We start from the raw sequence: 17517 nt of genomic DNA, 5'->3' as shown, positions 1-17517 counted from the left end.
ATAATAGAGAGGGAAGGGACCTCAGTGGCCATCTAGTCTGACCCCACTTCTCATTCAGGAGACTTACAGAATGAGAGAGAGGGAAGGGACCTCAGTGGCCATCTAGCCTGACCCCACTTCTCATTCAGGAGACTTACAGAATAATAGAGAGGGAAGGGACCTCAGTGGCCATCTAGCCGGACCCCACTTCTCATTCAGGAGACTTACAGAATGAGATAGAGGGAAGCGACCTCAGTGGCCATCTAGCCTGACCCCACTTCTCATTCAGGAGACTTACAGAATAAGAGAGAGGGAAGCGACCTCAGTGGCAATCTAGCCTGACCCCAGTTCTCATTCAGGAGACTTACAGAATAATAGAGAGGGAAGGGACCTCAGTGGCCATCTAGTCTGTCCCCACTTCTCATTCAGGAGACTTAAAGAATGAGAGAGAGGGAAGGGACCTCAGTGGCCATCTAGCCTGACCCCACTTCTCATTCAGGAGACTTACAGAATGAGAGAGAGGGAAGGGACCTCAGTGGCCATCTAGCCTGACCCCACTTCTCATTCAGGAGACTTACAGAATAAGAGAGAGGTAAGCGACCTCAGTGGCCATCTAGCCTGACCCCACTTCTCATTCAGGAGACTTACAGAATAATAGAGAGGGAAGGGACCTCAGTGGCCATCTAGCCTGACCCGACTTCTCATTCAGGAGACTTACAGAATAATAGAGAGGGAAGGGACCTCAGTGGCCATCTAGCCTGACCCCACTTCTCATTCAGGAGATTTACAGAATGAGAGAGAGGGAAGCGACCTCAGTGGCCATCTAGCCTGACCCCACTTCTCATTCAGGAGACATACAGAATGATAGAGAGGGAAGGGACCTCAGTGTCCATCTATCCTGACCCCACTTCTCATTCAGGAGACTTACAGAATAAGAGAGAGGTAAGCGACCTCAGTGGCCATCTAGCCTGACCCCACTTCTCATTCAGGAGACTTACAGAATAATAGAGTGGGAAGCGACCTCAGTGGCCATCTAGCCTGACCCCACTTCTCATTCAGGAGACTTACAGAATGATAGAGAGGGAAGGGACCTCAGTGGCCATCTAGCCTGACCCCACTTCTCATTCAGGAGACTTACAGAATGATAGAGAGGGAAGGGACCTCACTGGCCATCTAGCCTGACCCCACTTCTCATTCAGGAGACTTACAGAATAATAGAAAGGGAAGGGACCTCACTGGCCATCTAGCCTGACCCCACTTCTCATTCAGGAGACTTACAGAATGATAGAGAGGGAAGGGACCTCACTGGCCATCTATCCTGACCCCACTTCTCATTCAGGAGACTTACAGAATAATAGAAAGGGAAGGGACCTCACTGGCCATCTATCCTGACCCCACTTCTCATTCAGGAGACTTACAGAATGATAGAGAGGGAAGGGACCTCAGTGGCCATCTAGCCTGACCCCACTTCTCATTCAGGAGACTTACAGAATAAGAGAGAGGGAAGGGACCTCAGTGGCCATCTAGCCTGACCTGAGTTCTCATTCAGGAGACTTACAGAATGAGAGAGAGGGAAGCGACCTCAGTGGCCATCTAGCCTGACCCCACTTCTCATTCAGGAGACTTACAGAATAATAGAGAGGGAAGGGACCTCAGTGGCCATCTAGCCTGACCCCACTTCTCATTCAGGAGACTTACAGAATGAGAGAGAGGGAAGCGACCTCAGTGGCCATCTAGCCTGACCCCACTTCTCATTCAGGAGACTTACAGAAGGAGAGAGAGGGAAGCGACCTCAGTGGCGATCTAGCCTGACCCCAGTTCTCATTCAGGAGACTTACAGAAGGAGAGAGAGGGAAGGGACCTCAGTGGCCATCTAGCCTGACCCCACTTCTCATTCAGGAGACTTACAGAATGAGAGAGAGGGAAGAGACCTCGGTGGCCATCTAGCCTGACCCCACTTCTCATTCAGGAGACTTACAGAATAAGAGAGAGGGAAGGGACCTCAGTGGCCATCTAGCCTGACCCCACTTCTCATTCAGGAGACTTACAGAATGAGAGAGAGGGAAGCGACCTCAGTGGGCATCTAGCCTGACCCCCCTTCTCATTCAGGAGACTTACAGAATGAGAGAGAGGGAAGGGACCTCAGTGGCCATCTAGCCTGACCCCACTTCTCATTCAGGAGACTTACAGAATGAGAGAGAGGGAAGGGACCTCAGGGGCCATCTAGCCTGACCCAACTTCTCATTCAGGAGACTTACAGAATGATAGAGAGGGAATGGACCTCAGTGACCATCTAGCCTGACCCCACTTCTATTCAGGAGACTTACAGAATGAGAGAGAGGGAAGGGACCTCAGTGGCCATCTAGCCTGACTCCCCTTCTCATTCAGGAGACTTACAGAATGAGAGAGAGGGAAGGGACCTCAGTGGCCATATAGCCTGACCCCACTTCTCATTCAGGAGACTTACAGAATGAGAGAGAGGGAAGGGATCTCAGTGGCCATCTAGCCTGACCCCCCTTCTCATTCAGGAGACTTACAGAATGAGAGAGAGGGAAGGGACCTCAGTGGCCATCTAGCCTGACCCCACTTCTCATTCAGGAGACTTACAGAATGATAGAGAGGGAAGCGACCTCAGTGGCCATCTAGCCTGACCCCACTTCTCATTCAGGAGAGTTACAGAATGATAGAGAGGGAAGGGACCTCAGTGGCCATCTAGCCTTACCCCACTTCTCATTCAGGAGACACAGAATGAGAGAGAGGGAAGGGACCTCAGTGGCCATCTAGCCTGACCCCACTTCTCATTCAGGAGACTTACAGAATAATAGAGAGGGAAGGGACCTCAGTGGCCATCTAGCCTGACCCCACTTCTCATTCAGGAGACTTACAGAATGAGAGAGAGGGAAGGGACCTCAGTGGCCATCTAGCCTGACCCCACTTCTCATTCAGGAGACTTACACAATGATAGAGAGGGAAGGGACCTCAGTGGCCATCTAGCCTGACCCCACTTCTCATTCAGGAGACTTACAGAATGAGAGAGAGGGAAGGGACCTCAGTGGCCATCTAGCCTGACCCCACTTCTCATTCAGGAGACTTACAGAATGAGAGAGAGGGAAGGGACCTCAGTGGCCATCTAGCCTGACCCCACTTCTCATTCAGGAGACTTACACAATGATAGAGAGGGAAGGGACCTCAGTGGCCATCTAGCCTGACCCCACCTCATTCAGGAGACTTACAGAATGATAGAGAGGTAAGGGACCTCAGTGGGCATCTAGTCTGACCGCACCTCTCATTTAGGAGACTTACAGAATGAGAGAGAGGGAAGGGACCTCAGTGGCCATCTAGCCTGACTCCACTTCTCATTCAGGAGACTTACAGAATGATAGAGAGGGAAGGGACCTCAGTGGCCATCTATCCTGACCCCCCTTCTCATTCAGGAGACTTACAGAATGATAGAGAGGGAAGGGACCTCAGTGGCCATCTAGCCTGACCCCCCTTCCCACTCAGGAGACTTACAGAATGAGAGAGAGGGAAGGGACCTCAGTGGCCATCTACTCTGACCCCACTTCTCATTGAGGAGACTTACAGAATGATAGAGAGGGAAGGGACCTCAGTGGCCATCTAGTCTGACCTCCCTTTCTCATTCAGGAGACTTACAGAATGATAGAGAGGGAAGGGACCTCAGTGGCCATCTAGTCTGACCCCCAGCTCAAGCAGGAGAACGAAACAGAATGATAGAGATGGGGGGGACCTCAGAGACCATCTAGTCCAACCCTCTTCGCAAGCAGGAGAATTGGTCTTCTGGTCAAATTTTTGGGCTGCTATATTGGCTGGTGGAACTCCTTGCCTCACAACAAGCTAATCCTTTAAAAGCTAATTTGGGAACCCAATCAGCAGTCCTCTCAAAAGAGGGGTGGGAGAGAGCGTAGGTAGCATTCTTTTAGCAAAGGACAAATGGGAAGTTACTGTCTGGGGCCCCTTTATGACCTGCTCCTCATAGTAATCTTTGGAATTTTTACAATGCGTGGAGCACTTATGACAAAAGAAAGTGTCAAGAGAGGCAAAAACTCAGAGGCCACCCCCACCCTCCACCCATACACATTTAACAAGAGTTGGAAGGGACCTTGGTGGTCATCCAGTCCCACCCTGTCCTTCCACCCATACACATTTGTCATATTCTGACCTGCTAAATTGGCCGGGGGAACACACTGCTACATGGTCCTCTCTCAAACTCCCTTTGCATAAGTCATGACATGAGCAATGACATGTTCTTTATGTGGTTTTTCCTCTTACTTAGGGACTAGCCCCAGTTTCATATCCTGTTTTTCACACAATGAGCTAAAAATACAATATGTGTTCATAATACTGCTTCACACACATGGTTATATAATGGAACAGAGGGAAGGTCATTTGAGTATAAAAGACAACTTGATATCACAATATGGATGCACTTTGGTTCCCTTCTTTACACAAAATAAACCATCTTTACATTTTCCTCTCAGTCACTCAAAGTCCTTTTCATTCAACTAGACATATTCAATTCCTGCAACCGTTCTTCATATGTTTAGTCTCTAGATTTTTAATCATCTGAGACTCTACATTTTAAAAAAATATTGTGATCAAAATTGGATGCAGAATTCCAAGTATGGTCTTGCCAAGGCATTATAAAGCATTATGATTTTATCCATGTGTTGATGCAAATATTTTGGGCTTTTTGGGCTGGTGCCAAACGTTGTTGGTCCATTTTTAAGTGATTGTCCACTAACACTCCAAGATCCCTCTCACAGTTGCTACAATTGAGGGAAATTTCACCTAATCTGTAAGTGTATATTTGGTTTCTCTAGGCTAACTCTAAAACCTTACATTTCTCTACATTGAATTTCATCTTGTTTGGGTTGCCCGGGACAGGGGTTTATCCTCTGTCCTGGTGCTCCTTGACCTCTCAGCGGCTTTTGATTCCATCGACCATGGTATCCTTCTGCGCCGGCTGGAGGGGTTGGGAGTAGGAGTTCTTCAGTGGTTCTCCTCCCACCTCTCCGGTCGGTCGCAGTCGGTGTTAGTGGGGGGTCAGAGGTCGACCTCTAGGTTGCTCCCTTGTGGGGTACCTCAGGGGTCGGTCCTCTCCCCCTGCTATTTAATATCTACATGAAACCACTGGGTGAGATCATCCAAGGGCATGGGGTGAGGTATCATCAATACGCCGATGATACCCAGTTATACATCTCCACCCCTTGTCCAGTCAGCGAAGCAGTGGAAGTGATGTGCCGGTGCCTGGAGGCTGTTGGGGTCTGGATGGGTGTCAACAGACTCAAACTCAACCCTGACAAGACGGAGTGGCTGTGGGTTTTGCCTCCCAAGGACAATTCTATCTGTCTGTCCATCACCCTGGGGGGGGGCATTGCCCCCCTCAGAGAGATTCAGCAACTTGGGTGTCCTCCTCGATCCACAGCTCACATTAGAGAAACATCTTTCGGCTGTGGCGAGGGGGGCGTTTGCCCCGGTTCGCCTGGTGAACCAGTTGCGGTCCTATTTGGACCGGGACTCACTGCTCACAGTCACTCATGCCTTCAACACCTCGAGGCTCGACTACTGTAACGCTCTCTACATGGGGCTACCTTTGAAAAGTGTTCGGAAACTCCAGATCGTGCAGAATGCAGCTGCGAGAGCAATCATGGGCTTTCCTAAATATGCCAATGTAACACCAACACTCCGCAGTCTGCATTGGTTGCCAATCAGTTACTGGTCTCAATTCAAAGTGTTGGTTATGACCTATAAAGCCCTTCATGACACTGGACCAGATTATCTCAGGGACCGTCTTCTGCCGCACGAATCCCAGAGACCAGTTAGGTCCTACAGAGTTGGCCTTCTCTGGGTCCCGTCAACTAAACAGTGTCGTTTGGCGGGGCCCAGGGGAAGAGCCTTTTCTGTGGTGGCCCGGGCCCTCTGGAACCAACTCCCCCCGGAGATTATAATTGCCCCACCCTCCTCGCCTTTCGTAAGCTCCTTAAAACCCACCTCTGCCATCAGGCATGGGGGAACTGAGATATTCTTTTCCCCCCAAGCCTATACAAGTTATGCATGGTATGTTTGTTTGTATGTATGTTTAGAAACATAGAAACATGTATGTATGTATCTATGTATGTATGTTTGGTTTTACAATAAGGGTTTTTTAGTTGCTTTAGTATTGGATTTACATGCTGTTTTTTATTATTGTTGTTAGCCTCCTCGAGTCTACAGATAGGAGCGGCATACAAATCCAATAAATAGATAGATAGATAGATAGATAGATAGATAGATAGATAGATAGATAGATAGATAGATAGATAGATAGATAGATAGATAGATCTACATCCTTCTGGATCTTCAGCTTATCTTCTGGTGTGCTGGCTATTCCTGCCACTTTACTGTTGTCTTAAAATTTGATGATTTCCCCATTTCTCCCCTCATCCAAATCATTCATGAATTTGTTGAAGTGTCCTGGGCCTAAAATGGAACCTGGGGGTCCTCCACTGCTGGTTTCCCTCCAGGCAGAGGCAGTTCCATTGAGGACCACCGGCTGACTCCATCTGGGCATCAGGCTGCCTATCTCACATAGTTTTAGCTTACCGAGAAATAGGTTGCGGTTGACCTTGTCAAAGCCTTTTGGAAATCCAAGTGCTGTATACTATGTGCACTGCCTTTCACTGGTCCACTAATTTAGTAAATGAAATAATATTTATTTATGATCTGTTTTTTATCCTGCATTAGTCCTAGTAAGTGATCCATATCTATACTGAATAACAAGGGTTCAAGTATGTATCTTTCCTTTCCCTGCTTGGCAAGCACAGATCCTTCTTCTCGTGGCCCCATTGAGCCCAAACCTCCCTCTCCAACAAGGGCTTGGATCAGGGCCAACAGGCTGAGCTCCATTTGGAGGGCAATCCATTTTCTCCATCCTACTTCTCTGTTCATTGAGTCAAATGCTGAACTAACATCTAGAAAGCCTGCAAACCTTGTTTTTCCTCACTGATATAGATTATATATTTCACGACCAATTTGAGCCAATAAATGACCATTAACTTATGCATTGTTTCTTATAAAATCTACATAGCTTCTAACTCTACTTAAAACCTTCTGGTTCTTCTGCAAGGAATGCATTTTTCTCAAGTTTAACTAAGAGATCATGGCATAAATGTTAGCCAAAATATCTGCTAGTCCATTTGGTCCATAATTGCTAGAGTCCTTTTTATTCCATATTTTAGTTACATAAAATGCAACTATTGCCACCTTCAATCCGAGTGGATAGGGCAGGTCTTGTCTTCTAAAATGAAGATGCCAACAAGATGCCCCAACAACTAGAGATATTTTGGATCAATTAACTAGTTGGTAGAATGTCTTCTCCAGGGAAGGTATTGCCTGCATCTCAGGCCTTTTATGATTAATCTCAAAAAGAACATAATGGGGGAGAACATTGACATTTTTGCTAAATTGGAGGAAATCAGTTCCTGAATTCCATGCAGAAAACATGATTGCATCTATTGCTCATCTACCATCACCAATGTACCCTCTAATTTTTTTTCGGTGTGGGCGGAAAAGTATAGTGTCTGAGCGACAGTCCCTTTGGGACTGGGCAGCATAGAAGAATAAATAAATAAATAGATAGATAGATAGATAGATAGATAGATAAATAAATCCCTTCTTTTTTATTAAAAGAAATTAATAATTTAAAAAAACCAAAATCCATTACTATTAAAACGAAATCAACCAGGAAAACCAAAAACATAACTATTAATAAAAACAGGTGAGGGCTGGGTTTTTTTCTCTGTTATTATTTAAGTGCTTTTACCATATGCTTTAAATCAGTGTTTCCCAACCTTTTTTGAGCCGCGGCACATTATTCACATTTAGAAAATCCTGGGGAACATTGAGCGGGGGGGGGGGGGGCCCTAAAAAAAAGTTTGGACAAAAAAAATATCTTCCTCCCTTTCGCTCTATTTCTCTCTCCCTCTTTCTCTCTCTCCCTTCCTTCCTCTTTCTTTCCCCCTCTCTCTCCATCTCTTTGTTTCTTCCTTCCTTCCTCTCTCTTTTGCCCTCCTTCTCTCTCCCTCCTTCCCTCCCTCTATGTCTTTTCCTCACCCTCCTTCCCCCTCTTTCTCCCTCTCTCTTTCTCTCTCTCCCTCTCTTGCTATCTCTTTCACTCTCTTTCTCTTCCCCCCTCTCTCCCTCTCTCTTTCTCCCTTTCCCTCTCTTGCTCTTTCTCTCCCCCCCTCTCCCTCTCTCTTTCTCTCTCCCTCTCTTGTTATCTCTTTCTCTCTCTTTCTCCCTCTCCCTCTCTTGCTATCTCTTTCTCTCCCCCCTCTCTCCCTCTCTCTTTCTCTCTCTCCCTCTCTTGCTATCTCTTTCTCTCTCTTTCTCTCCCCCCCTCTTTCCCTCTCTCTTTCTCCCTCTCCCTCTCTTGCTATCTCTTTCTCTCCCCCTCTCTCCCTCTCTCTTTCTCTCTCTCCCTCTCTTGCTATCTCTTTCTCTCTCTTTCTCTCCCCTCTCTCCCTCTCTTGCTATCTCTTTCTGTCCCCCCTCTCTCCCTCTCTCTTTCTCTCTCTCCCTCTCTTGCTATCTCTTTCTCTCTCTCTCTCCCCCTTCTTTCCCTCTCTCTTTCACCCTCTCCCTCTCTTGCTATCTCTTTCTCTCCCCCTCTCTCCCTCTCTCTTTCTCTCTCTCCCTCTCTTGCTATCTCTTTCTCTCTCTTTCTCTCCCCACTCTCTCCCTCTCTTGCTATCTCTTTCTCTCTCTTTCTCTCCCCTCTCTCGCTATCTCTTTCTCTCCCCCCTCTTTCCCTCTCTCTTTCTCCCTCTCCCTCTCTTGCTATCTCTTTCTCCCCCCCTCTCTCCCTCTCTCTTTCTCCCTCTCCCTCTCTTGCTATCTCTTTCTCTCTCTTTCTCTCCCCCCTCTCTCCCTCTCTCTTTCTCCCTCTCCCTCTCTTGCTATCTCTTTCTCTCTCTTTCTCTCCCCCCTCTTTCCCTCTCTCTTTCTCTCAGCAATCGCAGCGGATAGTAGCCGTGGGGCGGCGGCAAGGTCGTCAGCTGTGAGGCGGAGCTCCGGAACGGACAGCGGCAGGCAAGTGCCAGCCACGCAATTCTAGCATGTCCAACCGCCACCGTCTGTCCCTCTGTTCTGGAGCTCCGCCTCACAGCTGACCACTCTGCCGCTGCCCCACGGCTACTACCCGCTGTGGCTGCCGCTGCCGCCGCCATCACCCTCCTACTGCGCGCCACCCTTCCGCTGCCGCTACCCTCCCACCAGCCCCAAAGCTCACCTGCTGCAGCCGCCAGGGAAGTTCCAGCCGGGCGGGGCGCTGCAGTTGCCGGAAAACTTGGAAAGCGCTAAGAAGGAAGCTCAGCTTTCATTCTCACAACTTTTTGCTCTTTGCAAAAAGTTTCGAGACCAGAAGCTGAGCTGCTTTCTTCGCGGCACACCGGTTGGGAAACACTGCTTTAAATCTCTCTCTGTTTCTCTCTCTTTCCTGTCATTCTCTGCCTCAATCATTTTCTCATTTCTCTTTTCTCCCCTTTTTTCTATCATTTCTCTCTATCTCTTCCTTCCACTCTTCTCTCTCTCTCTTGCTTTCTCTGTCTCTCTCTCTCTTGCTTTCTGCCTCTCTCTCACTCTCTTCCTTCCTCTCTTATCTCTCTCTTGCTTTCTCTCTCCCTCTTTCTCTTTTTCTCACTTTCACTCTCTTGTTTTCTTTCTCTCTCTCTTGCTTTCTCTCTCTCTCACTCTTTCTCTCATTTTCTTTCTCACACTCTTTCTCTCTCTTGTTCTCTCTCTCTTGCTATCTCTTTCTCTCCCACCTTTCTCTCTCTCTCTCTTTCTCACTTTCTCTCTATCTTGCTGTCTGTTGCTCTCACTCACTCTCGTTCTCTCTCCATTCTTCTCAGCGGAGGCTGGCGAAGGTGATATTCAATGTCGGGGGCGTGCGGGCAGTTGCGCATGCTCCCTATCTCCCTGCTAGCCCGCTCGGAATATTCAAAATAAGAAAAGCCTTCACCAGGATAGGGAGTGTGCGCAACCGCCCGCACGCCCCCGACATTGAATATTACCTTCGCCGGCCTCTGCTGAGAGAACGCCCGCCCCGCCTCTCCTGCAACCCCCTTGCTTAGAGCCCAGGATGAAAGTGCTCTCGGCAAAGGTGAGACGGGCAGGGCGTGCGTTCCAGGTGTGGGAGGAGCCGCGCTGAAAGGCAGGAGGCGGAGGAGGAGCAGACGGAGCGGAGCGGGCGAGCGGGGGACAGTGCCGAAAGGCCGAGCGGGCCGGAGGCACCGTTGGGAGGCAGGGGCAGCCGCGGCTCCCTTCCCTTCTGCTGCCGGCGCCTCCCCACCCCCGCCCCCCCGCAGGATGGCAGGGGGATGGGGAGCGCGCGGCCGTGAAAAAGGGTGTGTGCGGGGGTATTTTGGGGTGCGTGCGCAACTTTTGGGAAACAGTGACCATCACCCACCACTTACTTTTACCAGATGGAGAAGAATATACACAAACCTGTGGGACTTTGTAGATGTCTCCTAACGTTGACATCTGGATGGAGATTTCCCTGTGAGCTGCATCAAGAAGAGCCAGAAGGTTGTCCTTCCTTCCACAGCTGTAGTTGGGGACATTGGCTTCTCCAGTGGAGAGAATGTCCAGCAAGACATCTGAAGTGCGGAAAGTGCTCCTATAGTTGTCATGGATATTGTAGCCAAGTGTGAGGTTGTGCATGAACTGGGAATTCTTGTTGATCAGTTGAATGTTGAAAATTAACATTAAGGCATATAAAAAACCAGAAATATCCCTATTGTAAAAAAAATGTTATTATAATCAACAGCAACAACAACTACTTCTTTTAATATATACTACTCAAGTAAAAAATAAAGGGAACACTCAAAGAACCCATCCTAGATCTGAATGAATGAAATATCCTCATTGAACACTTTGTTCTGTACAAAGTTGAATGTGCTGATAACAACATGTGAAGAGCAACACAATCAGTGTTGCTTCCTAAGTGGACAGTTTGATTTCACAGAAGTTTGATTGACTTGGAGTTATATTCTGTTGTTTAAGTGTCCCCTTTATTTTTTTGGAACAGTGTATACTCTTCCACAGGCCTAGTGAACCAAAAGCAATGATTAGTTACACAAATATGGAAATCGACTGAGGTACGGCAACTACAACTGATTCCCCAATTACTTCAAATAAAATTCATTATTCAAATGATAAATTAAGGATTGAACAGAGAGAGGAAAATAATCTCCAGCCCTTTCAGCTTTTTTCTCAGACCCCTTTTTGAGTCTCTTTCACAAAATCAGACAAAAATGAGAAGCTGTGGAAATCAAAATCGTTTAGGAAATTAGACATATTCACAATATAGGAATAAATGAGGGAAAAACATAAAATAAGGAGAGTGTTAGAACAGAGGGAGTGAAACTCCTTCACCCTGAATGACTTACACATCAGGAAGAGAAGGAGCCACGTTGAAAAGCAACTTTGTATGCAGTCTTCTAAATCCACTGTTGACTATACCAATGAGATGGTCTCCTGGGCTGTAAAGACTCTGTGGTTGTTTTCCATCCTGGTGCTCCAAACTCATCCGGCATTTCCTTCTCAGCTTCCCAGAGACTGGATGGGACACAAGCAGCATCACAACCTGAAGCAGGAGGTCCATCATCCATGGGGTGACTCAATCAATCTCCTCCCTGTTCCTACAGAAGAATTCAGAAGATTTTCAAAAGGTGGGACATGATGCAGTTGCTTTCCTGATTGAAACACAGCTTCACCTGGAAAGGAGAGAGACGTACATGCAAGAGACTCTGCTTGTCTCCAAACTCCCTATTTCTCTGCCCAAAGTCTCCCCTGGAAGATTCAACCATAGAGCAGAGCTGAAACGTTGATCGTAATAACTCTCCCTCTCAGGAGAGATCCCTGGATGATTCAACTTTGGGGGATTCTCTGGAGAGGAATGAAAGGGAAATAATCCCCATATGGCACCTAATGGCAGGGGCAGAGATGGAATTATATGGGTCATGTCGAATTGAGAGGTTTGGGAGCTCCATGCTTGGAACTGACCCCGGAGGGAATACATGGCACCTGCGGCTGAAGAAAAAATAAATCTGAGATTTGTTGGCATGAAGACAAAATCCCAGGGGCCAGTTAATGCCAGAGCATCTCACAGGTCTGAAATAGCTGCCTGCTGAGTTAAAGCCAACATATATTTAACTTTATTTTGAAAGTTAAAGCTCAAAGGCTCCACACAAAAGGGCTGATGTAACTTCAGTGAAAAACTAGTTGACAGAACTTTGCAGAGTTAAAAAAAACTTTCTGTCTGTCACATACACACACACAAAAGGGCTGATGCAACTTTAGTGAACTTTTTAAAAACTTTGCAGAGTTTTAAAAGAAACATTTCTCTCTGTGTCTCTCACATACACACAAACAAAGACATGCACAAAAATCAAAGAGAAGTTAGAAAAAAAACTGGCTAGCTTAGCAACCTGAAGATGAGTGGACCACCAAATAGAATTGCCAAAATGTTCCCAAATATATCCCCAAAATGCTGGAAATGCTAAAAGGAAATAGGTTCTTATCAATAGTGGACCTGTAATAAAGTTAAGATACATTGGAAAATGATAGAAAAAATGATAAGAGATTGCACTACAAGAAATAGAAAAAAACCCAGAATTTTATTTGTTAGGCATAGCCAAGAGGAAATATAAAAAATATAGTTTTTATTTAGTTGTACATATTTTAACAGCGGCTAGGATAGTTTATGCACAAAATTGGAAAGGGGAAAATATCCCCAAAAAAGAAGATGTAGTAAAAAAAAAATTAGACTGTGCAGAGATGGATATGATGACAAGAAGGCTGAATGACCAAGAAGAATCTGAATTTTATACTATTTGGAATAAAGTTTATAAGTGGATAGATAAAAATAAAAATAAAAACTGAATGTTATGAGAAATGTATGAATATATTAAAATGACTTTATAATTTTTCTTTTTTATTAACTTAATTAGAATGTTTAAACAATGTTTAACTAGAATGTTTAAACAAATTTCTTCTTTTCATCTAGATTGATATGAATGAATTAATAATATATTCTTTTTCTGTATTAAAAATTAACTTCTAAGAAGAGAGGGGTAATTGTAAGCCCTACTATGTGTTTAAATGTTTGTACGTTTGCGTGTGTTTCTTTTATGAAAATTAATAAAGTTTTATTTTTTTAAAAAGAAGATGAGTGGACTTCAACTCCCAGAATTCCACAGTCAGCACATAGAGACCTTCCTCCCCTGGGCCTTTCCATGCTTTAGCTGTCCTTCTTGCTGCATGTAGGGGGCAGTCTGGGCTCTGGCCTTTAAATCCTAACTGGCCTCCTCAGGCAGTGAGATGGACAACTAAAGCTGGCAAAGACCCATCTGGGGTTTTTTTAAGGCCCTTTCGCACAAGGCCTTTTGAACATGTTTCTTTGAATGAATGAATGAATGAATGAATGAATGAATGAATAAATAAATAAATAAATATAGGAATGTACAGATGTGGGCACATATAAAACTACATTACCCAGAGTGCCATTTCACTACATTTCCCCTAATGCAATATCTTTAACAAACATGTCTCAATTCAATCTGACGATTTCTGCCTGTGGTGACTTTTTGGGGTCCGAGGATGGCCACAGATTGGGGAGAAGGGAGGCCTTTGCCCCCTCCTGCCTCCGTCCCTCCCCCTCCCTCTGGGAAGCATCTTGAAGGGCTTTGAGCCTTTTGTGGCCCCTGTGAGGAAAAGGCCTTTCCGTCTAGAGGAGCCTTGGAGGTATCAATACAGGTGGCCCTCAACTGTCGACGGTTCCTTCAGAGACTGTTTGTAGAAAGAAGAGACTCAGGACCATTGTCCACCCTTATGACCCTTGCAGCCTCCCCAGGGTCACATGATTGACATTCCGATGCTTTGTGACTGACTCACATTTGTGATGGTCACAGTGTCTGGGAGTCACGTGATCCCCTTTTGGGACCTCCTGACAAGCAACGTCAATTGGGAAGCCCTGGTTCACATCACATCCCGTGTGAGTCACTCCACAACCGCGGTCATTCACTCAACAAGCACACAATTCACTCAACAAGCAGGATAGGTCGTACAATGGGGCAAAATTTGCTTAACAACGGTCTCGCTTAGCAACAGATAATTTGGGCTCCACTGTTGTTGCAAGTCAAGGACCACCTTCATAGTGGACATAGAAAGTCTGCAGAGATGTTTCTGAGATGCAAATTCAAAAAAATCAAACCAGAATAAATCACTTTTTCCGCGACCTTAAATACAACAAGCAAGCAATTCAATTCAACTCAAAATCTATTTGAAATCTTTTAGGTGGAAAAATAACCATCAGAAAGTAGACGAATGAGAGGCTTCCGGTCTGGCTCGGGACCGTAGCGGAGTCTCCTGGGCAGGGCTCTGCCCCAAGGCTCCTTTCCACCCCTCCGGAGGTCGCTGATTGCGATCGGATCGGGTCCGGATGGCCCGATCGTAGAACAGGGGGCTTCCCTCTGTACGAGGAGCCGCCGCCGAGGCTCCGGAGACAGCGGTCTGCCCTGCAGCTTCAGAGAAGGGAGAACTGATCCTCTTTCAGGAGAGGATACGGCCATTGCGATCCCCCCAAACCTAGCGGGGAGTGAGGAAAAAGCTTAAAGAAAGTAAAGATTTTCGACACCTTTCAGACCGAAAAAGAATACAAAAGATAAGAAGAAATCAAGGTAAAAATTTATTGTTTCATGTTTAAAGACAGAAGTTTGGATCATTGAGAAAGTTATAAGTGAAAGTTGTTTTTCTACAAGGCGAAGGTGAAAGTTATTGGAAAAATTGTATCAAACTGCAAATAATAGCCGGATCTAATTTTCTTCACTTTCGTTTCTTACTTTGAACTTGATCTTGAACTTTTGAACTTTTGAACAGTTAAAAATATTCAACAACTAATTATACAATCTAAATTTGACATGACCTTATGAAAGATTAAATCTGCAAAGTTGAATAAAAATGAATAAAATTTGGAACTTTTAAATCCTCAGTAAACACTGTATTCCGGGCTCTAATTTTGACAGCGGAAGGATAAAGATTACTTTTGCTACAATCTTTCTTTTTTCCTTTTCTTCCAACGACAAAATGAAATAAACTAACAATTTGAAAATAAATGAAAAATAAAATGAACTGATACATCAAAGCTAAGAAGACTTATTTTGCTATTCTTGTTCTTGGATCACTGCCTTTGGATTACTTGCTGTTCTTGGACTGTTTGTTCTTGGATCACTGCCTTTGGATTACTTGCTGTTCTCTTTTGGATTATTAGCGGAGACTTTGCTTGCATCTGTCTTGGACTGTGAAACATAAACTGACTCCATTTTAAAAGTCTCAAAAAAAAAAATTCAAAACTTTTAAGGCTTAAAAAAAGGGGGGGTGACTCTAAGGTGGCGAGGAGGAGCACGTACCTCCCATATACCTGGCACGAGGCTGCCTCCCATACACTGCACCAAAGAGAGAAACCCAGGCAGGCGAGAGGGGGGAACCTCCCGTTCCTTTGACCGAAAGGCGGCTGCTGCTGCTACCTGCTTCCTCTTCCTTCCCATGCTGAAGGGCTCCCCTCTCCTCTCGCTCACTCACTTTGTAGCCGTCGCCTTTCCTTCACTATGTTGACTCCTCAGTTTGGCTGAAGCTGAGTTGATCCGGCCGGGGCGAAGCGCCTCCTTTTGCCTTTCTGCGCCCAGACGCTACAGGAGGCAACTGTGCACCGGGTATATGGGAGGCAGCGATAGAGAGTCACCACAGCGAAGTGGTTTATTCCCTCTCTAAGCGCCCAGAGAAAGGAAAACTCTTCGTTCGCTCTGGACTGCCGAAGCCTCCTTAAGCGCCAGCAAAAGGCTCCTCTGGCAGCCCAGAAAAGCCCGAGATGGCCGGGATTAAAGGGGGAATGGCAGGAAACTGCCACTCTCACATTTCCTGGGAAATTACAAAAAGATATTGACAAAATTGAACAGGTCCAAAGACGGGTTACAAGAATGGTGGAAGGTCTTAAGCATAAAACGTATCAGGAAAGACTTCATGAACTCAATCTGTATAGTCTGGAGGACAGAAGGAAAAGGGGGGACATGAACGAAACATTTAAATATGTTAAAGGGTTAAATAAGGTCCAGGAGGGAAGTGTTTTTAATAGGAAAGTGAACACAAGAACAAGGGGGCACAATCTGAGGTTAGTTGGGGGAAAGATCAAAAGCAACGTGAGAAAATATTATTTCACTGAAAGAGTAGTAGATCCTTGAAACAAACTTCCAGCAGACATGGCTGGTAAATCCACAGTAACTGAATTTAAACATGCCTGGGATAAACATATATCCATTGTAAGATAAAATACAGGAGATAGTATAAGGGCAGACTAGATGGACCATGAGGTCTTTTTCTGCCGTCAGTCTTCTAGGTTTCTAGGCTTGGATTTTAATTGGAAAATCGTGACTGCATAAAATACAATAACATTGGAACTTCTTCCTTGATATCACTGGATTAATAACACTTTGCATCAATAAGGATTATCCGAATCACAAGAAGAATACAAGTATATAATATCTGTATTTTGTGTTCTAAATTTTACAGCGTTAATTTTTTTCCAACTTTTCTTTTCTTTTCTTTCTTTCTTTTGCTTTTCCTAAGAGAAGATTGATTTAAAACATATGCACTGTTAATAAACCTTGGTTGCCTGCTCTACCTTAGTGAAATTAAAATTTCCCCTTTTTTAAAGATTGTTTTCTCTTTATATTCCTCCTCTTTATCACTTACTTAGTTACACAGCCAACTTATCATTTCTCCTTTTTTTTTTCCTCTTCTCTAACAGTATTCTTTCTCCTTGTGCTGAATCTTCTCTTTTTCTTCTCTTTTTTCTAAAGTGTTTTACTTCCTTTCTTTTCTTCTGGGCTTGTTAATTTAAAGTAATAAGACAATTTACTGTGATTTCTGCTTGTAATTTTACTGATACTCTTGCTGTATTACTGGTCAATACTTCACTGTGATATTTGAAGGGAAATTTGTAGAAAAGTAAATTGAACAGGTTTGGAATTTATAGTGATTCTTTTCTTTTCACTAAATATAAATTAACAACAATTTTAAATTTGAAAATGTCAAGCACTTCAACCTACGTCAAAACAATTAAAAAGCAAGCAGCAGCTGCAACTTCATCACCCCAAGGATCACCTCATCCTTCCCCGACACACCAGGTTCTATCAGTAACCATGTCTACCAAGGAGAAGGAGAAAGATAAATCACAGCAGCCCACCTTAACAACAATACAAGAAACTTTGAATGCAATGAAGGACTTTATGCTTAAATCTCAAGAAGATGCAACTCAACAAAGAGAAGCTATAAAAGACGATGCAACCCAACAAAGAGAAGCCATAAAAACAGAGCTGGCTGAATTCAAAACAGAGATGGCTGAACTAAAAGCAGATACGGGAGAAATGAAGGCGCAGATGAAGGAGATTCAACAAACTCTACAAGAACGCGAGGAACGTG

At 45.1% G+C, this 17517-nt stretch overlaps 1 protein-coding gene across 1 annotated transcript in view; it reads right to left on the bottom strand.

Moving 5' to 3' along the window:
* LOC139155168 (vomeronasal type-2 receptor 26-like) overlaps positions 1-17517 on the bottom strand; it is a 180271-nt gene that overhangs the window by 70014 nt on the left and 92740 nt on the right. The window contains exons 3-4 of the mRNA XM_070730252.1: positions 11430-11681; positions 10486-10774 (exon numbers count right to left, since the gene is read on the bottom strand). Coding sequence (XP_070586353.1) covers positions 10486-10774; positions 11430-11647 — 507 coding nt within the window. The 5' untranslated portion in view covers positions 11648-11681. The remainder of the gene's footprint in view (positions 1-10485; positions 10775-11429; positions 11682-17517) is intronic.

This window comes from Erythrolamprus reginae (genome assembly GCF_031021105.1).
Source record: "Erythrolamprus reginae isolate rEryReg1 chromosome 13 unlocalized genomic scaffold, rEryReg1.hap1 SUPER_13_unloc_4, whole genome shotgun sequence".
NCBI classification, from domain to species: Eukaryota; Metazoa; Chordata; class Lepidosauria; order Squamata; family Dipsadidae; genus Erythrolamprus; species Erythrolamprus reginae.
Note: the sequence above shows the minus strand (reverse complement) of the source record. Positions and strands in the feature narration are given on the sequence as shown.